Genomic DNA, 21,433 nt, shown 5'->3' with positions numbered 1-21,433 from the left:
GCTTCCTTTGAGGATCAATTCACAATGCAGATCATTCCAATCATATAGGGAAACTGAGGTTCAAAGAGGGCAAGGGGCTTACCTGTCGTAGAAGGGATTCCTATACCAGGCTGATCAGATGTCTTTTAAGATCCTGACTGACTAGACTGAAGGATATGTGAACTTTTTTGTTTTAAATAAAGGAAGCCTGCAACTTTTCAAGAGCACATCCTGTGCTTAAAGAGAAATCTACCTGCAATTACAGAGCATGTGGTGTGCTGAGTTCTGGGTACAACCAGACCTTTAGTGTCTTCTTTTCACCATCTCCAGGTGGCTTAAACTCCTCTGCTATTGGTGGAGAAGCCACTCAAATGACTTTATTTCCTCATTTTTTTCCCAATTTAAGGTTTTAAAAGTCAAAACAGATCTTTCAGTTGACATGTACATTTCAAGTAGTGGTCGGTTTTTTGTTTCTGAGAAAGGTCTTGCCAAATCAATGGTATAACTTAAAGTCAGTAGTGTCTTAGAATCCAGGAAATATGGTCGTTTGTTTTGTAACCAATTAAAATTCCGGTTTGAGGTTTGATGTTGGGGCTTTGAAATTGCCAAAGCTGTTATCTGACATCATTTAAAGGAACACTGAACTTGAATGTGTTCCCCTGTGTATCTGCAGTTGGGAGAATGAGGTCCTGCAATCAGATCTTATCAACAAAGACCTGGAGGGTTGAGGTATCAAATGCATGTATTTAATCACATGGGAATTCACTGGAAACGTAATCTCAGGCTGAAGCCTTGCCCTCTTTGAGCCTCAGTTTTCTCATCTGCTCATTGGGGGGATTGGATCAAGTATTATCCACATCTACAACTGCCAACACTTCCCGTTAACACAGTGTGGGCACCCTTTTTCATTTAGTTAACCAGAAGCCTCATCTCCTAACTTGTATAAGCTAGTACTTTGTAGGTGGTGGGAGGCAGTATGTCCTGTGATGCCTGGGCTTTTGGTTTCCGTTTCCTGGGTGTTTAGTTAGGGGTTGCCTGGAGACATACATCTGTCAGTTTGTTCGATCTAAAGGTGTGGTCGCTGGTTTTCTCCCACGAGGAGAGAAAGGAAAGAAGTGTCCTCAGGCCTGGTTCTACCTCTAGGTGGTAAGGGAGGGTCAGCAGTTCAAGAGGAGAATGACCTGTGTAAGTGTGTTGAGGGGGTAAGTTTGCCCCAGGCTTTTGTTCCTCCTCAGCTGTTCAGCTCCAAGACCCTCTCAGAAGCGTGCAGTTCCCCAGAATAAAGCACACTAAAGAAGACCTGCCCTTTTGTGTCTGGGAGGCCTCTGCTCTGCCAAGGCCCCTCCCTCTGCTCTTCCAACCAGTAAAAGTCACAGCACCACATTTCCTTCCGTCAGAGAATCAGAGAATCAGGGCCTGGGCCAAGCCCTAGCTCCATCATGTCCTGTTCCTAAGGGCCTCCTCCCAGCTGTCTGAGTGGTTCTGATCCTGCACTCCTTTCTGGGAGGTCAGGCAGGACTGAGCGCAGGCTCTTGGCTAGGATCTAACTTGGATTTGAGTCTGGGATTTTCCACTGATTTGCTGTTCGACTCTGAGCAAGATATCCTCCCTGGGTATCTTACCTCTAAATAACGTCAAGCACTTTTTTAATTGAAGGGGAAAAAGGGGTTAAAAACAAGAAATTCACAATCTACCACTTTAAAAATGATTTTAAGAAGAGAGCATGTATGTGGAGCGCCTGGGTGGCAGTCAGTCAAGCATCTAACTCTTGATCTTGGCTCAGGTCGTGATCTCCCTGTCCATGAGTTTGAGCCCTGCATCAGGCTCTTGTATGGATGGTGGGATGGTAGATCCCCTGCTTGGGATTCTATCCTTCTCTCTGCCCCTCCCTCTGCCCCCCCTACCCCTGCCCCGTGTGCTCCCTCTCTCTCAAAATGAACTCAAAAAAAATAAAGAGAGCATGTTTTGTGTGTATAGAAGTGTACACATACATCTTTTTCATTTTCTCTGTAGTCTAAATAAAAAAGCATATGTAGAGTACCCACTCTGCGAATGCTAGTCTCCTCCTCTTTGCCCCTCAGTGTTATTTGAATTCAGGAATTCTAAGGAACTTACTTAGAGGAAGCCTACTCACTTGAAGCACCCTCTGGCTAGGCCATGGATTCTGCCCCAGCCTGCCTCAACGGCTCCAGTGCTGATCTGCTTGCCTGGGGTGGGTCTCCATGCCCCAGTGTTTTCCCCACTGACTCTAGTGGGCATTCAGAGCCTAGAAGAAATGTCAATGCCATGATGGCCAGGACTTCATTCTAGTCAAAGGAGTGTTTCCCCACAGCCTGCCCAGAATCCCTGGCCCTAGAACAATGCTAGCACAGCTGTGATAGCTGCTCAGTTAATAGATGTAAAATACAAGTGATATTTGATGAGGTTTTGAAGCATGTGTAGGATTTTGATGTGTAGAGACAACTTGGAATCCATTCCAGCAAAGGCACTGGCATGAGCAAGGTTGAGAGGTAGCAAAGGGCCAGGGCATAATTGTGGAAACTATGAGTAACTAGTTTTGCTAGAATGAAGGGGTGAGAGTGTTATTTCTGTACTTGTTTGACTTTTTTTTTCATCCAGCTCTACACCTTGCATGCAGGCCTCCTAAGAGGCTATTTATCTAGACAGACCCAGGACAGGAATGCTTTGCTTTGATGCACAGATGCAGGCTCTCAGACCTCTGTCCCCAGAAAGGCACAGTGACCCCTGGCCCCTTGACACACTGGGGGAGTAGACACTTAACCTGGTGCCTCTCTGATCTGAACCTTCTAGGGAGGAAGCAGTAATCCCTCTCATCTTTGTAAGTGTGTTCATGAGTTAGCAGCCCTGAAGGCAACAGTAGGGATGGAAGATGGGTAGGAATGAAGGCCTGACAAGGCTGGTAGCTGGGGCTTAAGCCAGGGCCTTTGCTTCCTTTGGCACTTCTGACAGGTCCTGCCATTTGCTCCACAGGCTAGAGGAAATCCCTCTGGAGGTGCTGAGGCAGAGGGAATCCAAGTGGCTGGATATGCTCAACAACTGGGACAAATGGATGGCCAAGAAACACAAAAAGGTGAGGGGCCTGGCTTTGGGCCTTGGGCTGGGAGTTGGTAGCCTGGGGAAGAAAAGGAAGGAGGAACTGTATCAGAGAGGAGCAGTAGCCAACTGCCAGTAGCCTTCCTTTTTTTTTTTTTTTTAATATTTTTTATTTATTTCTAGGAGAGAGAGACAGCGTGAGCAGGGGATGGGCAGAGAGAGAGGGAGTCACAGACTGAAACAGGCTCCAGGCTCTGAGCTGGCAGCCAGCACAGAGCCCGACGCGGGGCTCGAACCCACGAACCGCGAGATCATGACCTAAGCGAAAGTCGGACGCTTAACTGACTAAGCCACCCAGGCGCCCCTGTCAGTAGCCTTCCTTAACTGCCAGTAGCCTTAAGTGTCTCTGTCTGCCAGCTCTGAAAAGGGAACAGAAGCTGGCTGGAAGGCAGGGACCAGTCTTGATCTTCTAAGATGACTTCAGAGTCATGCAGAATTTTGTCCTGGAGTCAAACTTCAAAGGCACTTTTAGCCAAAAAGCCCTTATAGGCAGCTTTCCTCCATCCCTCTTGGGAGAAGTTCTTACTGCTGTTTACTACCTATCAAGGAAGACTTTATAATACTAATAATAGCTAACATGTATTGAACATTTGCAGTATGCTGGACACTTAACTTGAGTAGTCCCTTATAACACTCCAGTGAGGTTGATAGCAATAGTACCCCCACTTTATGGATGATCCACAAAATCAAAATTTGAACCCAGGCAATCTACATTTAGTGCCTTCATTCTTCATCACCACCCTCTAGATGAATTTGATGAGTTCCCTCTTGCCTCCTGGCCAAAGAAAAGTGACCTCACAGTTTAATGGTCTTATAAAAATGAAAGTGCCCTTAATCCTCTTCTAATTGGTCTTTCTTTGGACACTAGTTCTATTGCCCCATAGGAACATTCTAGCCTAGCACAATGTGTGTGTTGATGCCTTTGGATCCCTGGGCAGGATCTGGTTACTCCCTGGCCTAGCGGAGACCTGTCAGAACCTCATAGCCAGGGTCTCTCTGCGTAAGGTCCCACTGCACAGAGTGAGTCTGCTGTCCCGCTCTTATCACCTGACATGCTGGTCTGGTCCAGGCTGGCATAGCTGGTTGCAGGGTCAAGCAGAAAGCTCAGGACTGAAGGTCAGATATGGGCTTAGGCCTAGCACCACTACCCTACCCTCTTTGGGCCTGTGGCTAGCTGTGCAACTTTGTGTGAGCCATTTCACCCTCAGTTACCCTGGTTGAATGGAAATGACAGTCACGTTGGGAGGCTCCCATCAGTTGGTGACTACAAAGCCTTGTGTCTATGGAGAAGAGGCACATCTAACCCAGGCTCTTTCTTGCTGTTCTGTGTAGGCTTTGCAGCACAGAAATAAGTTTTTTGCTTATTAACATTTCTCTTAAACATTTTTTTTTTTAAAATATAGCTGTTCTCAACTGTGTTGTGCAGGATTCTTGGGTCTATTTTCCTGCCTCCTTACCCCTCAGGCTCTTACCCTGAGCCTCTGGTCCCTCTCCAGTCTCTTGTGACTAGTGACTGGCGGATGGTGGATCCTTCTTGCCCCAGTCTCCTTTGCAAATGGGGGATTCCAGAAGGGAGTCTTGGGGAGATCCTTTCAGTAGAGCAGGCAGCACCACCTCCTCTTGCCCTTTGCTTCCCTGGCACTGTGGTTAGAGGCCTCTGCTGTTGTGGGATGAGGGTCTCCTTAAGGAGGCCACTTGGTCTGAGAAGGCTTTCCCAGCAGGGGCAACCACAGGAGGCAGTACCCTACCCTACCCAGAGGCCCTAGCCCTCTGCTCTCTGCTCCTGCCACCTCAGCTATGGTCACACTGGCCCTAGGATCTCTTCTTCCCTGGCTGCACAGGCTTGGGCTCTCCCCCGGTCAAGAAGTCATGGCACAGGAAGGACAATACCTGCTTCAGGAAATAAGTCCAACACCTCTCTTGGACTTATTCTGAGTCCCCAGGAAGGAGTCCAGGCCCTGTAGGGAGGCAAGGCTCTGGCTGGAATGCTGTCTTTCCCTGTAGGGCTCTGTTCAAACTGTGGCTGAGCCCTCCCAGACTTAAGCTGGCAGGGTGTGGCGTCAGCTGTCATCAGAGAATAATATCCCTTATGCTTTCTGTTTGCTGAGGACTTTCTCCTGCTTTATCTTTTCTGATCCCCACCATTGCCTCCTCTCTAAGGCTGACAGGTAGAAATTGCCTTCCCTTAGCACCTCTGTGCTGAGGAGAATTCCAGAGGCCAGAGTGGGAAAAGCTGGCTGAACTTTTGGTTCTCTACACCCACCTCCCCGGCTCTGTCCTGAGTGAGGGCAGGGCCTTTTTGAGAACCTTAATGGACTGAAGGTATTCCTGGGCTCCCCTGTGGCAGGCCAACTATGGGGGCTGTGATGATGTGGGGGCTGCCTCAGTCAGGCTAAGCTTGGCCTTGGGGAGAGCCCAAAGGGCCTGTGGCTCTAGGCCATACTATATCCCTTTGCCAAAGCCTTTTCAGACCAAGTGGCCTCCTTAAGGAGACCCTCATCCCACAGCAGCAGGAAGTCATTATTCCCAGAGTCTGGGGCAGTTCCCTTCTGCTCCCTTCCTTACCCGCCTTTGCAGGCAGTCCCAGAGCTCCAGCTTAGCTCCCATGACCAGCTGTTTCGCTCTTCCCCCACTGCCTCCTGCCTGTCTGCCTGTCTCCTTCCTGGTTCTTGACACTCTCTGACCTTTGGAAAGTTTTTTCTTGTTTGTGCTTGTCATCAGGAAGGCTAGGCCTTCTGTGCTCCTCTGAGAGATTCCAATGGGACTATTTGAGGGGGTTTCCAGGTGAGAGAAAGTTAGGTGTGAGCAGGAGCCCCTGGGGTTTCTATCTCAGGCATCTTCCTGGGCTGGAGGGGTAGAGAAGAAGGCATTTATTGAACAGAGACTGTGTGTCAAGCTCCATGCTTGGCATTTTCCCACCCTTCTAATAGAATCCTAGGTATTACCATCCTGTTTTTAACTATTGATGAGAATTGAATGAGAATCCGGTGCTGGATTCAAACTCACATCCAGTTGCTTTTCCCACTGCCTTGAGCTTGCGTCACCATCCCAGGCCAGGCTGCTTAGCTCAGGGGCTGAGGGGAGTGTCACTGGTCAGTACCCCACACCTCCATTTTATAGGAATGGTGTCTCTGCTTTTGGTCTCATCATCCTTGACCATTGGCCTTGAGGTCAAAGAGGATGATTAGGGCAGCTTCCCTCAGTCTCATTCTGTCCAAAAGTCCAGGTGGAGCTCACCTCCCATATAGCTCTGAGAAGCCAGTGAAGTGGAAAGTGCATGGGGCTGGATTCCTCTAACCTGTGTGGTATAGGAAGTAGTGGGTTCTTCATGGTGTGACCTTAATATTTTGCCACTGTGTCTTCAGTTTTCCCATTTGTAGAAGACATGATGATTTTTCAAACTGGATTTTGATAGTGGAAGCCTTTTTCTGATAAAGACAGCAAGCATAACAATTGAGCATAGCTCTGGGTCATAAGCTACCCCCAAATACTTTCTCCCTCACCTCTCCCAGTCTATGAGTGGTAGGAAAGACCCATGCCATTGTAGGAAGAGTTGGAATCAGAACTCACAGCCAGGAAAGCTGCCTCTGCCCTGGGCCTGCCCAGGCCATGTCTCTGGGCACATTCTGGGTCATCTCATAAACTACCCTTTCCTATAGCTGCAGCTGTGCCCCACACCATGCAGATTCCTCCTTAGTGATATCCCGTGGGGCTCCTCCAACTTGAATGGTTCCATTTTCATCCAGAGTATGGTCGTGGGGATTCAGAATTATGTGGTAGACCTCAGGAATATCTGTGTTATCACTGGACCAGGGGACATGGAGACTGCCATCACCTGGTAGCAGCATATCTAAGTAAGTCATTACTTGTCATCCTCCTCTCCACCCCCAGCATCTTAAACTATGCATTGTAGCAACAGTAGCAACAGGAAGGGAGTCCTATTTTTTCCACTATACTGTTTGCCCAGTGTGCTAACTAAAGGCCCTTCAAACACCAATAGTGGAGCTGGGCTGGCACACAGCCTCTGGAGGAACGGCCTGGGTGGATGCATGAGCACAGTCCTTTTAACTTTCAGATCCGTCTGCGGTGCCAGAAGGGCATCCCACCTTCTCTGCGGGGCCGTGCTTGGCAGTACTTGTCAGGAGGCAAGGTGAAGCTACAGCAGAATCCTGGAAAGTTTGACGTGAGTGGCCCTTCCTTCACCCTACCCTCCCTGCCACATCTCTTGATGCCCTACCCATGGCAAAAGTTCTCCGTGTACTCACTTGGACCTCAGCAATACGAGCTGATTAATAGGACCACCCATAAATTGCCCCACTGGCCAGGCCTATTCAACCTGTGACTCCTGTGGGCTCTGCCCATCTGAAGCTCCAGCTGTACAGACTTCAGTGGGATGGACAGATTTCCCATCCTCCATTCCAGCTCTTTCTCCTGCCAACCACCCAGTTTTGCTTTCTTGGGGTCAGCAGGCCACCTCCCAGCTCTTGGTTGTCAGGAGGGGATACTCAGACCACTTTCCCTGATTGCCTTGGGTTCTGTGCTCTGGGCCTTTGGGGGCCTGCCTTCAAGGCTACAGGACCTTGAGTAACTCTTAGCCTCCCATCCTCAACCCTTTTCTCCTGCCTCTGGAGCTGTCAGCCTTAGGGGTGGCAGAGCCAAACCAGTATCCTTAAGGGTTAGAAACTAGTCAGTGGCCAGAGAGGGTGTTCTCTGCAGGCATGCCTTCCCCTCCCTACCTGCTGCTCCCTACCCCTGGCTGCCAGAGTAAGAACACCCCTTCAGTCACCCCACCTGGGCGAGGCAGCTCCTCCAGCATGCTCCCCTGTGGGAGGCACTTGGCTCCCCTGGGGTTGCCCCTGCTTACTTCCTAGACCTGACCCTAGGCATCAGGGTTTCTCCCAACCTTTTGGGACTGGTGACAGGCAGTGAGAAAGAGCTGCCAGCTACCAGCTTTTTGTTGACATACTTCATGGTTCAGCAAACACTCCTGTTTTGCCAAACCTGTTCCCTAAGAAGAGTGGGCGGGGCAGGGCAGCCTAGAGTTTCTGCTGTTGACCTAAAGAGGGTGAGAGCCTTTTGCTAACAGTACTTGGCCCTGGGGTTGGGGGATTTGGTGGAGTGTCTGGCTGTGGGCCAGAATCAGGGTGATTGGACTGTCCCACCGAGCATCAATACCAGCTCCTACTAGAGCAGCCTCTTGACTCCAGAGTCTTCCTCCCAGTGTCTTCTTCTCATCCCTTACATTTTAGGAGGCTGCATCTTGGATGGAGGGAGAAACTCAGTGGTGGGAACCTCACCCAAGTTTACCTCTGGCTGCCAGAGCACAGGCATAGGAGCCAAGAGATTAGTGGGCCTGGCCAGACTCTTGGTTCCATAGTTAGCAAATGTGAGCACAGAACAGCAGAATGTGGAGCATGTGTGGGCATTTTGTGTGTGGGGAGTAGTGTGTCCAGAGAAGAATCAGCCACTTCTGTGGAGTCTTGAGGGTTGCTTGTGGGAAATTCCAAGAAAGGCCTTCTAGATACTTTGAAGCTGAGTGGTGGGTCCCCAAGGCAGTCCTAGGGGCTGGAACGGTAGCTTTCGAGCACATCTAGAAGGACTTTGCCTATGGATAACGTGGAGGAAGTGAGCAAGGATGAGAAGCTCCCTCTGGCTGCTGTGGACAAGACAGCCGGAGGCAAGGGTACAGTGACAGGCTATTGGTGGCAGCACATAACAGCACCTATTCCTGTGCTCCCCTGAAGACCCAGGTGGTTGACCCCAACTTCAGCTGTCAGAGCAGGTTCTGCAGCCTCTCATGGTTCTGTCTTCTCCCACACTTCTTCCTTCATTGAGCAGGGCAAGACCTTCTCTCCTTTCTTTACCTGGTTTTCTTCTCTGGCTTCACCTCATGATGGTGCCAGCACCTCCAGGCTCCAGGCACAACCTTCAGCTGCCAGCAGCTCACACCTGCCTTTGATTCCCAGAGCCCTTTCTCCCCATAGGCCCTTCAGCTACACCTTTTTCTTTCTCACCCACCCCTGTGTGGTCAAGTGTCTTGGGCTGCTGGGGTGCCAGGCAAGTACATCCTGGGAACTGACTTCTTGGAGTCTTGGGTCCCTACCTTACCAGAGCCCTCAGGAGAATTTGTGGGATCCTCCTGCCCTTTCTAACAAAAGCAATCCTACATTGTGCTCAGACAGTATCCAGCCCTGGGCTTGACTTGAGAAGTTCATAGCACATGCACAGACCCCCATCTTGAGAATATGTGGGACTCTAGAGGTTGCATACTCACTTCTTCACCATGTGCCTACTCAAGGGCCCTCTGTGGAGGCCCCCGGCCCTTCCCTCCACCCTCCAGCCTTGACAATCCATCAGTTTTTTCTCTCAATACTCTCTCATGTCAAGTTATGTGGCACCCTAGGGTTTTTAGCTTAATATTGGGACACCCCCACTAAGGGGGCACAGGAGAGAAAGGACCTTGTATGAAGACACCTGCCAGTCAAGGCCAAGGCCTGGGTCTATGCCCACTGGTATGTTTGCTGAGAACCTGGCCCTCATCCCAGGGACCTTCCATAATTCTGCCCCAGCCCCACAGGCAACATGTACTTAATCTGCTTCCCTGCTCAGCCCTCCAGGTTTTCTTTTTATTGATGTTTTTCATGTTAGGGTATGAATTTACAGAGGGTAAAATGCACAGATCTTAAGTGTGCAGTTCAGTGAGTTTTGACAAATAATACTTATGCATGTAACTAACAAGCAAATCACAATATAGGACATTTCAGATGATGAGGAAATGATTTTTCTTTGTGTAATACTTTGTTTTTTAAAATGATACTCATGAAAAAATGTTCACAGAAGCTCAAATAAAACAGTAAAACTGTTATTGAAACCCTAGTACCCAGAGATGGCTTTGAGTTTAATGGTTTGACAAATGTCATATCCTTCCACATAACACTTTGTGCAGATCTTTCCCTCTCTTTCTCTCTCTCACTCACTCTCTCTCTCACACATAAACACCTTTTCCTGAATAGGTGATGTCACTTGCACAGGGAGACAGATAGCAGAGGAGTTGGGATCAATGGCTCTGAGTCAACCTGGCTTCCAGGCCCAGCTCCACCATTTTTCTAACCATGAGGACTTGGACAAGTGACTTTTCTTTGACCTTCCGTTTCCTCATCTGTAAACAGTATAATAGTCTGACTTCTCTTTTGGTGTTGAGGAAAAGAGTCAGTGAGGCCCATGGGTGGCTCAGAGCAGTGCTAACAGGTGGTAGCTATTGCATTGATAGTAGCCTTCTGTCTTAAGGATGTGACATAAGGTATTTGAGTGAGTCCTGAATAAAGTGTCTAGGGGTTATTTCTAGCCACAGCTATGACAGACACTTTGACCACATGGGTCTTCCTGGATCACCCCTCAGGGTTTCTAGGGCCCTCCCTCCTTGCCTCTTTGCCTCTGCCCAGGCTTCCTTACCTGAGCTTCCTGACTTGCCCTCAGGAAGGCCCAGTTTATGATAGGATTGAGTGGACATTACTCCTGGCAGGGGGCTCTTCCAGTACCCATGACAGGTGTATCTTCCCAGCAGCCATTCCTAACTCCTAATGCATGCTCTTGACCTTGTTTCTAGGAGCTGGACATGTCTCCTGGGGACCCCAAGTGGCTAGATGTGATTGAGCGTGACCTGCACCGGCAATTCCCTTTCCATGAGATGTTTGTGTCCCGGGGAGGCCATGGGTGAGTAGGCTGGGTCTTGTACACTGGAGGTGGCTCTGGGCCCTGTTCCTCAGGGCACAGAAGAGGTAAAATGAGTTTGAGTGTATCTCAGGGGCCCAGAAGCTGGCAGCCCCAAACTCCACTATTAGAGTTTCCCTTTGGTTTGAATCTGATGGGTCTTCTGGGCCAACTTTCATTTACTCTCCAGAGTGCTAGAGCTTGTCTGGTCCTCTTCTAGAAATAGGTTTTAGTGGTAAGAAAGAGTGTTAGAGATAATTGGGTGTTCAGAGGGTATGTAGGAAGGGAAACATAGGCAGGCCAGGCCAAAGGGCCAAGACAGACACCTCGGACAAAGCTGACCTGGCCAGGGGGACACAGCTGCTGAGTCAGAGCCCCACACTTTCAGCCCTGACACACACCGTTACTTTGTATTTGGTATCCCAAGCTCTGCCTCTGCTTTCTCTTTAAGCCTCTGTCCTCACGTTTCAAATTTGGGCGGGGAGGTGTCCTCTCTGCCTCCCTCCCCTGGTCTTGTTAGAGTCTGTGTGCTACAGCAGGAGACTGACCCTTTGCTGACCACAGTCAGGTCACCAGAGAAGAGAAAATTCTGAGACAGGTCTGGTCTGGTACAGCACAGGTGAGGATAGTAAATGGCACAGTCACACCTATCTTTCCTGCCCCACTTGGTCCTTCCACAGCCAGCAGGACCTATTCCGTGTGCTGAAGGCCTACACCCTATACCGACCTGAGGAGGGATACTGCCAGGCCCAGGCACCCATTGCTGCTGTTCTGCTCATGCACATGCCTGCTGAGGTACCACCAGGCCCTGGGTGGGTCAGGGGGTGGGCAGGGAATACCCAGCAGCAAGACATCCTATCTCTCTTGCCCACAGCAAGCCTTCTGGTGCCTGGTGCAGATCTGTGAGAAGTACCTGCCTGGCTACTACAGTGAGAAACTGGTGAGTGCGTGGTGAATGGAGACCTGGCCTGGGACCTGCCCTTTGTGGCCTCTCCAGGCCTTTCTCACCACAGCCACTCTTGCCCTAGCTTAAAACTTCCCAGACTTCTGGTCTGGTCACGTCTTCTAGGATCCAACTCTTTGGTTCCACCCTGCCGTCCATCTCTGCTTCTAACCGTCTGGCTGCTCAGCAGGATCTCAGTTCTGCCAGTGCACCAAGTTCTTCCCTGCCTCAGCGTTTGCATAGGCTTAAAAGCCTCTACCCCCTTCCTTCCCTTAATAACCCCTGTTTTCCTTCAGTATTCAGCCCTCAGGGAGCTTTCTGACCCTGACAGGTGGGATCTCTGGCACATGCTAATCTAGCATTCCTGGTCCTGCCATATTCTGGACACTTAGCCACCCTCTCTGCCCTGCTTCCAGTCTCTTTGCTCCTGTAATTCATCTGTCTTCCTCTTTTTACTACATGCTCCATGAAGGGGACCAACTATGTCTGGTTTGCTCTTCATTGTATCCCAGCACCCAATACAAGGTCGGCTCCCTACAGGCAGTAGCTGCCTGAAAGATAAATTAATGCCTGCCTGGTACTGGGAGCCAGGACATAGTCTCTGTCTTGCCTGCTGTGAGCCTACATTCCTGGCCCTGTGACTTTGCTGCATCCCCAGGAGGCGATCCAACTGGATGGGGAGATCCTCTTCTCACTGCTGCAGAAGGTGTCACCCGTGGCCCACAAGCACCTTAGCAGGCAGAAGATCGACCCGCTGCTTTATATGACAGAGTGGTTCATGTGTGCCTTTGCCCGCACCCTGCCCTGGAGCTCTGTGTTGCGCGTCTGGGATATGTTCTTTTGCGAAGGTACTGGGTCAGGTTCAGGGGAGCACTCTTGTTTCTAACCCAGCCGAAGGGGGCCTCTTTTTCCAGAGAAATTCCTTACAGGCCCTCTTATGACCCCCTCATGCAGGAGTCAAGATCATCTTCCGGGTGGGGCTGGTGCTGCTGAAACATGCATTGGGCTCTCCTGAAAAGCTGAAAGCCTGCCAGGGCCAGTACGAAACTATCGAGCAGCTGCGGAGCCTTAGCCCCAAGATCATGCAGGAGGCCTTCCTGGTCCAGGAGGTATGGCCCACACTCTCCCTTCACCCCTGGGTGGGAGTGGGAAATGTGGGGGTCCTTTGGAAGGGGTCTGGCAGCTCTGCCTCTTAAGGTAGGTCACTGGTGTCAGGCCTGGTGCTCAGCAGCTTAGGATGGTATGTGTAGACCTTATCCTTCTGTCTCAATGAGAAGATAGGGGCACAGAGAAGCCTAGGTTTACAGGGCCTTCCAAGTTCTGAACCACTTACGAATGAGAGAAGCCACAACTCACCACTTCTCTTCTTCCATGGTACCACATCCATGTCCTTGGCTTTATTTTCCCTTTTTTCTTTCTTTTGTGGAATTTTGTCTCTCAGGGTGGCACATTGTTGGGCAAGTGGACTCATGAGTTGTGGGCAGCTTTTTCCTTTCAGGCAATGGGTCCCAAGTGCCTGACTCACCTGCCACTCAGCTCTGAGACTTGTGATCAGCACAGGGACCAGATCCCGATCATTTGTAGGGTCAACCATTAGTGACCAGGGCTAGGGGACACTGAGAGAGAGCAGACACCAGTCTGAGAGGCAGAGGGGAAGTTTCTTCTTGTTCTCATCTGCCCATCACCACTCACACAGGTGGTTGAGTTGCCAGTGACAGAGCGCCAGATTGAACGTGAGCACCTCATTCAGCTGCGGCGCTGGCAAGAGACCCGGGGTGAGCTGCAGTGCTGCTCCCCACCCAGGCTGCATGGTGCCAAGGCCATCCTGGAGGCGGAGCCAGGCCCCCGGCCCACACTGCAACCCTCACCATCCATCCGCCTGCCCCCAAATGCCCCCCTCCCTGGCTCCAAAGGCAAGCCCAAGCCATCCAAACAGAGCCAGAAGGAGAAGGAGCAGTGGAAGCAGGCAAAGGCAAGTGGGCAGCTGGACAAGCCCCCAACCCCAAGTCAAGCCAAGGTGGCAGCCGCTGCAAGAGATGCATGTCCCCCACAGGATGTGCCCCCAAAGGATCCAGCCCACCAGGACCCAGCTCTGCAGGACTCACCTCCCCAGGATTCAGCCCACCACCATTCCCAGGAGAGCCTGACGTCCCAGGAGAGTGAGGACACCTACTTGTAACTCTGGCATCTCAGGCCTGTGGTGTGGGGTCTTCACATACCTACACGGTTCATGAACTGACATTCGAGGGCCTGCCCACGCACTGAGGACCCAGCTGCCTGGCCACTGGGTGGCAGAGAGTCTGGCTGGCCCAGCACAGATTCTGCCTGAGCCTCCTTATTTATTTTCTCCAGAGTGGAGCTTGGGCCAGCCCAGCTGGGACAGGCAGAAATGAGGGCCCATGGGTGGGGCCTCACTCAGCACCCTCCTCCTGGGGGGATGCTCCGCAGAGGTAGGGTGCTGATGTGAGGAGAGAGGGTGGGGTAAAGGGTGGGGTGCTTTTTGTGTAAAATAGAAAAATGGTTTTGTACAGAAATAAATAGGCTTGTGTAGAGAGTTGCTGTGCAGCTAGGGACTGGGAAGGAGAGCCACCTTTGGTGCTCAGCATCTCCCCTGTGCCCTATAGAGCCTCCCATCCTTGCCCCAGCCCAGCATGAGGGCCTTTCTAGAAATGCTTTGGCCATTGGGGTTGCCAAGTCCAGGGCCAGTCCTGTTCCTGGCTCCCACTTTATCTCACCCCATCCCCTCTGCTCCATGTCCACCAGTTGCCATGGATGAGGGTCACCTGAGCTAGAGCCCAGTGCTGGAGCATTGCATGGCCTGCTTCCCAGGCCTTGATGCCTACCCACCTCTGAGGGAGAGGGACTCCTTAAGAAGGTCTTTTCAGGACCTTCCTCCACCAAAGCCTGACATGGATACCACTTCAGACCCCAGTAAGGGTCTGAGTGTTCATTTTGGGTTGAGTGCTGGTGCCAGCGGTGGGGGACCATGAATGCCCTTACGTGCTAAGTCCAGGCCTCCATTGGAGGTAGAGGGGTGAGGGGAGAAGTTTGGGTATTTGATAAAAGGTTGCCTGTTTCCTGAGCACTTAGCATTTGCCAGGCTGGGCTGGTTATATCACCTGCTGATCAGGTAGGCTCTATTATTATCCCCATTTTACAGATGAGCAAACAGAGGAGCTGAGTGGGAAAGATGAAGCTGGTTGATTTGCACCTAGAGTCCCTCAGCTACCTCTCCTGAGCAGGGTTCCTGGTGACCTGGTAATGCCATTGAGGGCCAAGGCAGGCGCTACGGTCACAACCCGATGACAGGGTAAGGACAGGGTGTCCCTGGGAAAGGGCCCCCCTTCTGCTGAGGAAGCAGCTTTTCCAGTCAAACAATAGCGGCTGTTCCTGGCAGGCTACCAAGCTGGGCTGGGCTGGGCCATTGTGGGAGGGGGTGGGAGAGGGAGGAGTAGGGCCTTCCTAGGAGCTTTCAGGCATCACAGGGCCTGGGCCTGGAACATCTTGTCCTGGTACAGCTGGGGATACTGAGGCCTAGGGAGGTCAAGTGTCCTCTGAGTCTCTCAGGGCAGGCTACCCACTTCCTGCCTCCCATCCCTCACCCTGTGGCTTCCCACCCCATCTGTACCTGCCATGAGGGGTTTTGAGGACTCCTCTCCGCATGTCTCTCCAGGGAACAGGCCAGGATGTGGCAGCTGCGGTGATCCACAGGAACCCCCTGAGCCAGAGAGCCCAGAGAGGGAGGTTGCTGCCCAGGTTCCATCCCACATACATTAGAGGCTCCTGAGCAGGCAGGAGGCTTGTGTAGACCTGCTGGGTGTCAGTCAGGCCTGAGGCCTGCTTTAACCTGTTTGGTTCAAAGCCTCAGATCTGAGGCGTGAGGATGCTTGGGCCAGACAAGGGTCCCCCAGAACATGCTCTTTCTGTCTTGCTACAGGGCCAGCCTAGGTATGCTGATGCTTGCTTAACCTTTAAGTCTTAGACCTGAGGCGGCCTGAGCAGAACCCATTCTAATGTTGAAACGAGCCCAAGTTGGTCCTAACAGGCCTCAGATCTGGGGCATCTGCCAGTGCTGAGGGCCTCTGTGGGCGTAAAGCAAGTTCACATGTGCTTACGCCAACTGGGTCCTGCTATTGGCTGAGGCTTTGGGAGGCCTCAACAGGGATCAAGTCTCAAGTCTGAGATCTGAGTACCCATGAGTCTCAGATGCATGGGCATGTCTCTTGAAGTCTGAGCCTAAGGCATCCCTGGCCCAAGCACTTAGTCTTGAGGGGTCTCAAGCCGTAATAAGTCTGGCCACCTTCATTACCCTACCCCACAGTATGTTGCTCAGACATAAGTGGCTGGGGCCCTCCCTATCTCTGTGACCTCCCTGAGTAAGTGCCTTCTTCCACAGTAAGGAAGAGAGAGAAAGGCAGTAGGACACTGGTCGGAGAGAATCACAGGGTCACCAGGGCTTTACTGCATACCCCTACCATTCCGTGCTCCAGAGGTTTGGAGGCGATATTCTGGTCCCAGCTGAGCCCTGGTTCGCTTCGCGGCTCTTTGGAGCCTCAAAGATATCAATCATAAGACCCTTATGGAGACCCGAACAACAAAAACCGTTCCACATCTCCCCCATGATCCCTACCCAGCAAGGCAAGCTGCCGGCGGAAAAGCCAGCTGAGGGGGCGCGGCATGGGCGGGGCCTGGAGGACTCAATGGGGTGGGATCAGCCTAAAATCCCTAGCCAAAACTAAAGGGGCGGAGTCATTAGGGGCGGGGCTCGGCGGGCTGGAACACGAGGGATGAGGCTCTGGCCTCAAAAAGGAGGCGAGGCCACTTCAGATAGGCCGCTCATTCCTCAGGGCGTGGTCTTCAGGGAGCTGGACTTGGCATGGAGCTAGGAAGATCCGCGGCGTAGCCCGCGGCATGGACGCGGCCGCAGAGCGGCTCCTTTAAGCCCCCGGCCCCGCCCCCACCGCCCCGCCCCCCGCGGCGATCAGGGTCTGGTTGGCGACGGGGTCGGGTCTGCGCGGACAGTGATGGAGCTGCACATCCTAGAGCACCGGGTGCGGGTGCTGAGCCTCGCCCGCCCAGGTCTCCGGCTCTACACCCACCCGCTGATCAAGCTACTCTTCCTACCCCGCCGCAGCCGGTGCGCGCCCGGGTTCGGGGGCACATATGGGGGTGGGCTCCGCTGTTGCTCCGGGACGCGGTTGGGAAATTAACATCGCTGTGGGGCCAGCGGGAGAGGGCGGGGAGGGCCCTTTTCTTCCCTACCCACCCCCCCAATCCCGGCCGCCATCCGGCTTGGGCCTACCTCTCTGGGACCGCCGCCTATCCGGCCCCAAGAGGCTCCCTCCCAGGGCCAGTTAAGGCGCAAACAGCCGGGGATGGGCAATACTTAACTCCCGAGTGGTGTCATATGGAGGCAGTTCCTTCCTGGCGACTACCCGGAGATTCTTCCAGATGCCTCTGTCGGGTCAGAGGGACCAGTCTAGGGGGCCCAAAGTCCGACGCTCCTGGGGCTGTCGCCGCGGGTGAGCCTCCCCTTCCCGAACGGAGGGTCCGGAGCTCCTGCGGAGGTCGGGAGGCGAAAAACAGTTTGTGATTCCAGTGATAAGGCACACACCCCATTGGCGGGGGGAAGAAAATTGAGGCTTGAGGGGGGGGGCAGGGAGGCGCCCAGCAGGGGTCTTTCCGGGAGCTTGAAGCGAGTCTGCTCGTCCCCTCCGCCCAACCCAGGCTGAAGATGCCACCCCCTCCCCCCCATCCAGGTGCAAGTTCTTCAGCCTGACGGAGACCCCCGAGGATTACACGCTCATGGTGGACGAGGAGGGCTTCAAAGGTTGGGGGCTGGGCTGGGGAAGGCTGTTGTGCTCCCCTCTTTGTGGGATTCTCACTAGATGCTGGAATCCAGAGTCCCAAGATCTGGGTGCGAATTCAACTCCCGCCACTTACTGGCTGTGTGCCCTTGAGCAAGTCACTTCCTCTCTCTGAGCTGTTTGTTTCCTCTTATGTAAAATGGGTATAGTTATGGTTCTGGCCTAATAAGGTTCCATGAAAACTTTATAGACGGGGCTTCGAAGGGTACTTGGCGTTCTCAGGGCAGTAGCAGGGTCTCAGTTACAGTTCAGGGTAAGAATCGGGGGTTCCTAAGGCCTTTAGATTCCCCTGGCCATTATTTCCTTGCTAGACTTAATCTCCCTGATGGTTAGGGATCACCGCTTCCCTGACCGGTCTGGGTACTCCAGGAGTCTGAGGGCTGGGAAAGGAATGCAGGAGCAGGCAGCCAGTCCAGAGCAGGGTCCTGGGGGGCCTCCTGGCTGCGACTGGGAGATTAGTAGACACCCTGCCCCAGCTCCTGCTCCAGACTGGACACCAGCCTGGTTCCTCCCTCCCTGGTCTCTGGAGCTGACATCTGGCTCCTACTCCTTCCAGCCTGACCCTTCCTCACAAGCCTGGAGTCTCAGGCCATGAAACTGAGGCTTGGCCCATCTGCTGGGCCCCTCCAGGCCTTAGTTTACCGTTTGTACTGGGGGAAAGTCTGGGTGGGCTAAGGGAGAAGGGCATCCCCCTGCCAACCTGATCTGCTGGTGCCCTCTGGTGGTGCCATGTGGTATAAAACCTCTGCTAACCCAAAGAAGCTATCATGAGGTATAATGCTGTTATCCCATTTTACAGATGAAACTGAGATTCAGAGAAGTTAAATCATTTGCCCCAGGTCAACAGCAAGTAAATAGTGAAGTTGGGATTTGAACCCAGGTCTGTCTAAAGTTGGAGCTCCAGTCTTAACTGGGAAGTTTCGATCCCTGGCAGGCCAGCACCTGAAGCACTTCTTAGTCCTTACAAACATGCAATTCTCAGGAGCAGAACTTGGGAGAGAGAGACAGCCCTAGTCTCCAGACCTGCTTTTACCTTGGTAGAGCGCTTGCCACCCCTCCCCTCCCTGCCTCTGCCAAACCGTAGACAGGGAAACTGAGGGGCAGGGGACAGTCCAGCGGGTTCTGACATGGTGTATACTTCCTGCTCACAGAACTACCCCCATCTGAGTTCCTTCAAGTGGCTGAGGCCACATGGCTGGTGCTGAACGTTTCATCCCACAGTGGTGCAGCAGTGCAGGCTGCTGGGGTCACCAAAATCGCTCGCTCAGTCATTGCACCACTGGCCGAGCACCATGTGTCTGTGCTGATGCTGTCCACTTACCAGACGGACTTCATCCTGGTGAGTTTTCTGCAGGCTCCAGTGCAGGACAGGGTGGGTATTGGTGCCTGGGGGCTCATGTGATATGTCATCTCCCTGTGGTCCAGGTACGGGAACAGGACCTGTCTGTGGTGATACACACACTATCCCAGGAGTTCGACATTTACCGAGAAGTGGGTGGGGAGCCTGTGCCTGTTGCCAGGGATGATTCCAGCAATGGCTTTCCCCGTTCTCAGCATGGTGAGGCTACCCTCTGATACCCAGACCTACACAGGGCCTCCTCTTCCCACTGGGGCCCTTCCCTTGTGAGGATTGGTCTGTGGGCATGGGGATAGCAGCTGATACTGACTGCATCAGGAGACAGGGAGATGTGGAGAAAAGAGGTGTGTTCCTATAGAGCATGACCCTAACCCCACCCAGGCCCCTCCCTATCTGGCCACCAGGGGGCACCCCAGCCCACAGTCCCTTAACACCTGCTGCTGCTTGGTCCCCCCTAGCAGGGCCCAGCCCCACTGTGCATCCCATCCAGAGCCCACAGAACCGCTTCTGTGTCCTTACACTGGACCCTGAGACACTGCCAGCCATTGCTACCATCCTCATCGATGTTCTCTTCTACTCATACAGGTGGGCCTTGTTTGCACTTTGTCTCTATCTTTACACCATTATTTCCTATCCTGTGTCCCTCTACCTTCCACTTGTCCCTCAATTCTGAAACTCTGTGCCCTGTTCTATGTTTTGGGTTCCTGGCAGCCTGTGATACCCATGCGCCCCTTATTGATGTTCAGGGAAGATCTTGATGCCATAATTGCAGCCCTTTCCTGTATTGTGAACAGAGACAACTCCGAGCCATTCCTTGGTCTGGTCCTCTGCCAACCCCGCGGTTGGGGTCCAGTGTATTTGGAACAGGCGAGATTTATCGTCCTCCCCCACCCACACCTGACACCATCAGGAGATCAGGGCCCTTGGACAGAAGAGGAAAGTGGCCCAGAGATAGGAGGAGATGCAGTGGGCTGGGTTCCCTGAAGAGCGCTTGAGCCTTCTGTCCCTTCCCAGTGCCCCCAAGGAGGCAGACTCTGGTGGTCCTGGACCCAGCTCTATTACATTCTTTGCCTTCTCCCTCATCGAGGGCTACATCTCCATCGTCATGGATGCTGAGACGCAGAAAAAGTATGTGACTCCTGACCCATAGTGGACCACAGATCCTAAGCCAGCCCTAGGGAGGGAGGAGGTGGAGCATCAGACCCTGAGGTCACCAGGTCAACCTGCTCCCAGGGGCTCACACTGGGGCAGGGAGGAGACAGGTGGGTGCCCTGCCAACTGCCCACCTGCCTCTCCAGGTTCCCCAGTGACCTCTTGCTGACCAGCTCCTCGGGGGAGCTGTGGAGGATGGTGCGCATCGGTGGACAGCCCCTGGGCTTCGGTGAGGGCTGCTCCTTGTGGGTTGGGGACAAGGGGGGCGGTGACAAGGATGATCCACATGGACTCCCCACACCTCCATAATTCTCAGATGAATGTGGAATCGTGGCCCAGATCGCAGGCCCCCTGGCTGCGGCTGACATCTCTGCCTACTACATCAGCACCTTCAACTTTGACCATGCCCTGGTAAGCACCATGGGTTGGGCTCTTGGAAGGACACTGAGGCCCAGGAGGGTGGGGAGGGTACAGGATGCAGTCCATCTGGGTGAGGAAGTCCGTGTGGCCCTGACCCCTCCCTCCGTTCACCTGCCCACAGGTGCCCGAGGACGGCATCGGCAGCGCCATTGAAGTCCTCCAGCGACGGCAGGATGGCCAGGGATCCTGAGGCCTCCATGCTGTCCCTTTACCCCAGCCTTCCAGAGATTTCTCTAAGCTATTTCCTCAAGCTCTGAGATGAGCCCTTCCCACCCCCATTCCTGCCAGGGGACCCCTCCTTCTGCTCTCTGTATGTAAGCTGCGTGCAGGCACCAGCTCTCACGTGGACATGTGTGTCTGCCCACGCAGGGGAACACGGTGCTCTGGGCTTCCTCCAGGAAGCCCTCACCCCATCACTCCCTGCTTGGTCTCAGTGTTTGCACATTCCCTGCCTGAGGCCCAAGACATCCCTCTTCTCAGTGCCCTGAGCCAGCTGAGGCATGGCCTAGTCTCCATTCTGCTTCTGGCTGGGTTGCCTTCCCTGGCCAAGTGAATTCTGACAGTGCCTGCCCCTCCCAGGGCCTCCAAGAAAAGTATTTTTACATCTTTCTCCCTTTTTTATTGACTTATTAATAAAAGGCTTATAGTTTTAAAGGGTTGGGCTGTGGTCCATGGGGGTTGTCTGAGCTCAGCCATGGCTACTCTGCTGCTTCTCCCAGTCCCTCTGCCTGAAGTCCTGATCTGTCCCTATATAGCTGGCTCTGGCTGGGCTCACCTGACTCAGTTCTCACCTCAGGAAGAACTGAAGCTTTGAGAGGTGATGGGACTTAGCCAAGGTCACCTGATTCCTATCCAGGGCTACCTGCCTCTGAAGCCCAGCCTCTTTCTTCC

General features: G+C 52.9%; 2 protein-coding genes across 7 annotated transcripts in view; both read left to right on the top strand.

Annotated features, from left to right (window-relative positions):
- The window catches only part of TBC1D10A (TBC1 domain family member 10A), a 31,411-nt gene extending 16,360 nt beyond the window's left edge, over positions 1 to 15,051 (top strand). Inside the window, exons 2-10 of one of the 3 annotated variants that reach the window (XM_039225486.1) lie at positions 2,971 to 3,070; positions 7,169 to 7,276; positions 10,700 to 10,806; positions 11,484 to 11,598; positions 11,678 to 11,743; positions 12,405 to 12,594; positions 12,701 to 12,855; positions 13,443 to 13,521; positions 13,800 to 15,051. In XM_039225486.1, coding sequence (XP_039081417.1) covers positions 2,971 to 3,070; positions 7,169 to 7,276; positions 10,700 to 10,806; positions 11,484 to 11,598; positions 11,678 to 11,743; positions 12,405 to 12,594; positions 12,701 to 12,855; positions 13,443 to 13,521; positions 13,800 to 13,909 — 1,030 coding nt within the window. In that variant the 3' untranslated portion in view covers positions 13,910 to 15,051. Of the gene's footprint in view, positions 1 to 2,970; positions 3,071 to 7,168; positions 7,277 to 10,699; positions 10,807 to 11,483; positions 11,599 to 11,677; positions 11,744 to 12,404; positions 12,595 to 12,700; positions 12,856 to 13,442 lie in introns of all 3 variants that reach the window. The other 2 variants (XM_039225481.1, XM_039225475.1) reach the window with 2 other exon arrangements.
- A 221-nt stretch (positions 15,052 to 15,272) lies between these two features.
- On the top strand, positions 15,273 to 21,201 carry CASTOR1 (cytosolic arginine sensor for mTORC1 subunit 1). 4 transcript variants are annotated; one of them, XM_039225492.1, is made up of 9 exons: positions 15,279 to 16,883; positions 17,506 to 17,576; positions 18,765 to 18,952; positions 19,039 to 19,171; positions 19,429 to 19,555; positions 19,985 to 20,098; positions 20,269 to 20,351; positions 20,439 to 20,533; positions 20,664 to 21,201. In XM_039225492.1, exons 1-9 carry the CDS (start codon positions 16,771 to 16,773, stop codon positions 20,730 to 20,732), a joined length of 993 nt encoding a protein of 330 aa, XP_039081423.1. In that variant the 5' UTR covers positions 15,279 to 16,770; the 3' UTR covers positions 20,733 to 21,201. The 4 variants fall into 4 exon arrangements, with proteins under 4 accessions (XP_039081438.1, XP_039081423.1, XP_039081429.1 ...); XM_039225498.1 differs by having other exon boundaries at positions 15,282 to 16,883; positions 19,432 to 19,555; XM_039225502.1 differs by lacking the exon at positions 15,279 to 16,883 and adding an exon at positions 17,120 to 17,268.
- The last annotated feature ends 232 nt before the right edge of the window (positions 21,202 to 21,433 follow it).

This window comes from Hyaena hyaena, unplaced genomic scaffold, assembly GCF_003009895.1.
Source record: "Hyaena hyaena isolate Hyena2069 unplaced genomic scaffold, ASM300989v1 scaffold_19, whole genome shotgun sequence".
In the NCBI taxonomy this organism is placed as follows: Eukaryota; Metazoa; Chordata; class Mammalia; order Carnivora; family Hyaenidae; genus Hyaena; species Hyaena hyaena.
Note: the sequence above shows the minus strand (reverse complement) of the source record. Positions and strands in the feature narration are given on the sequence as shown.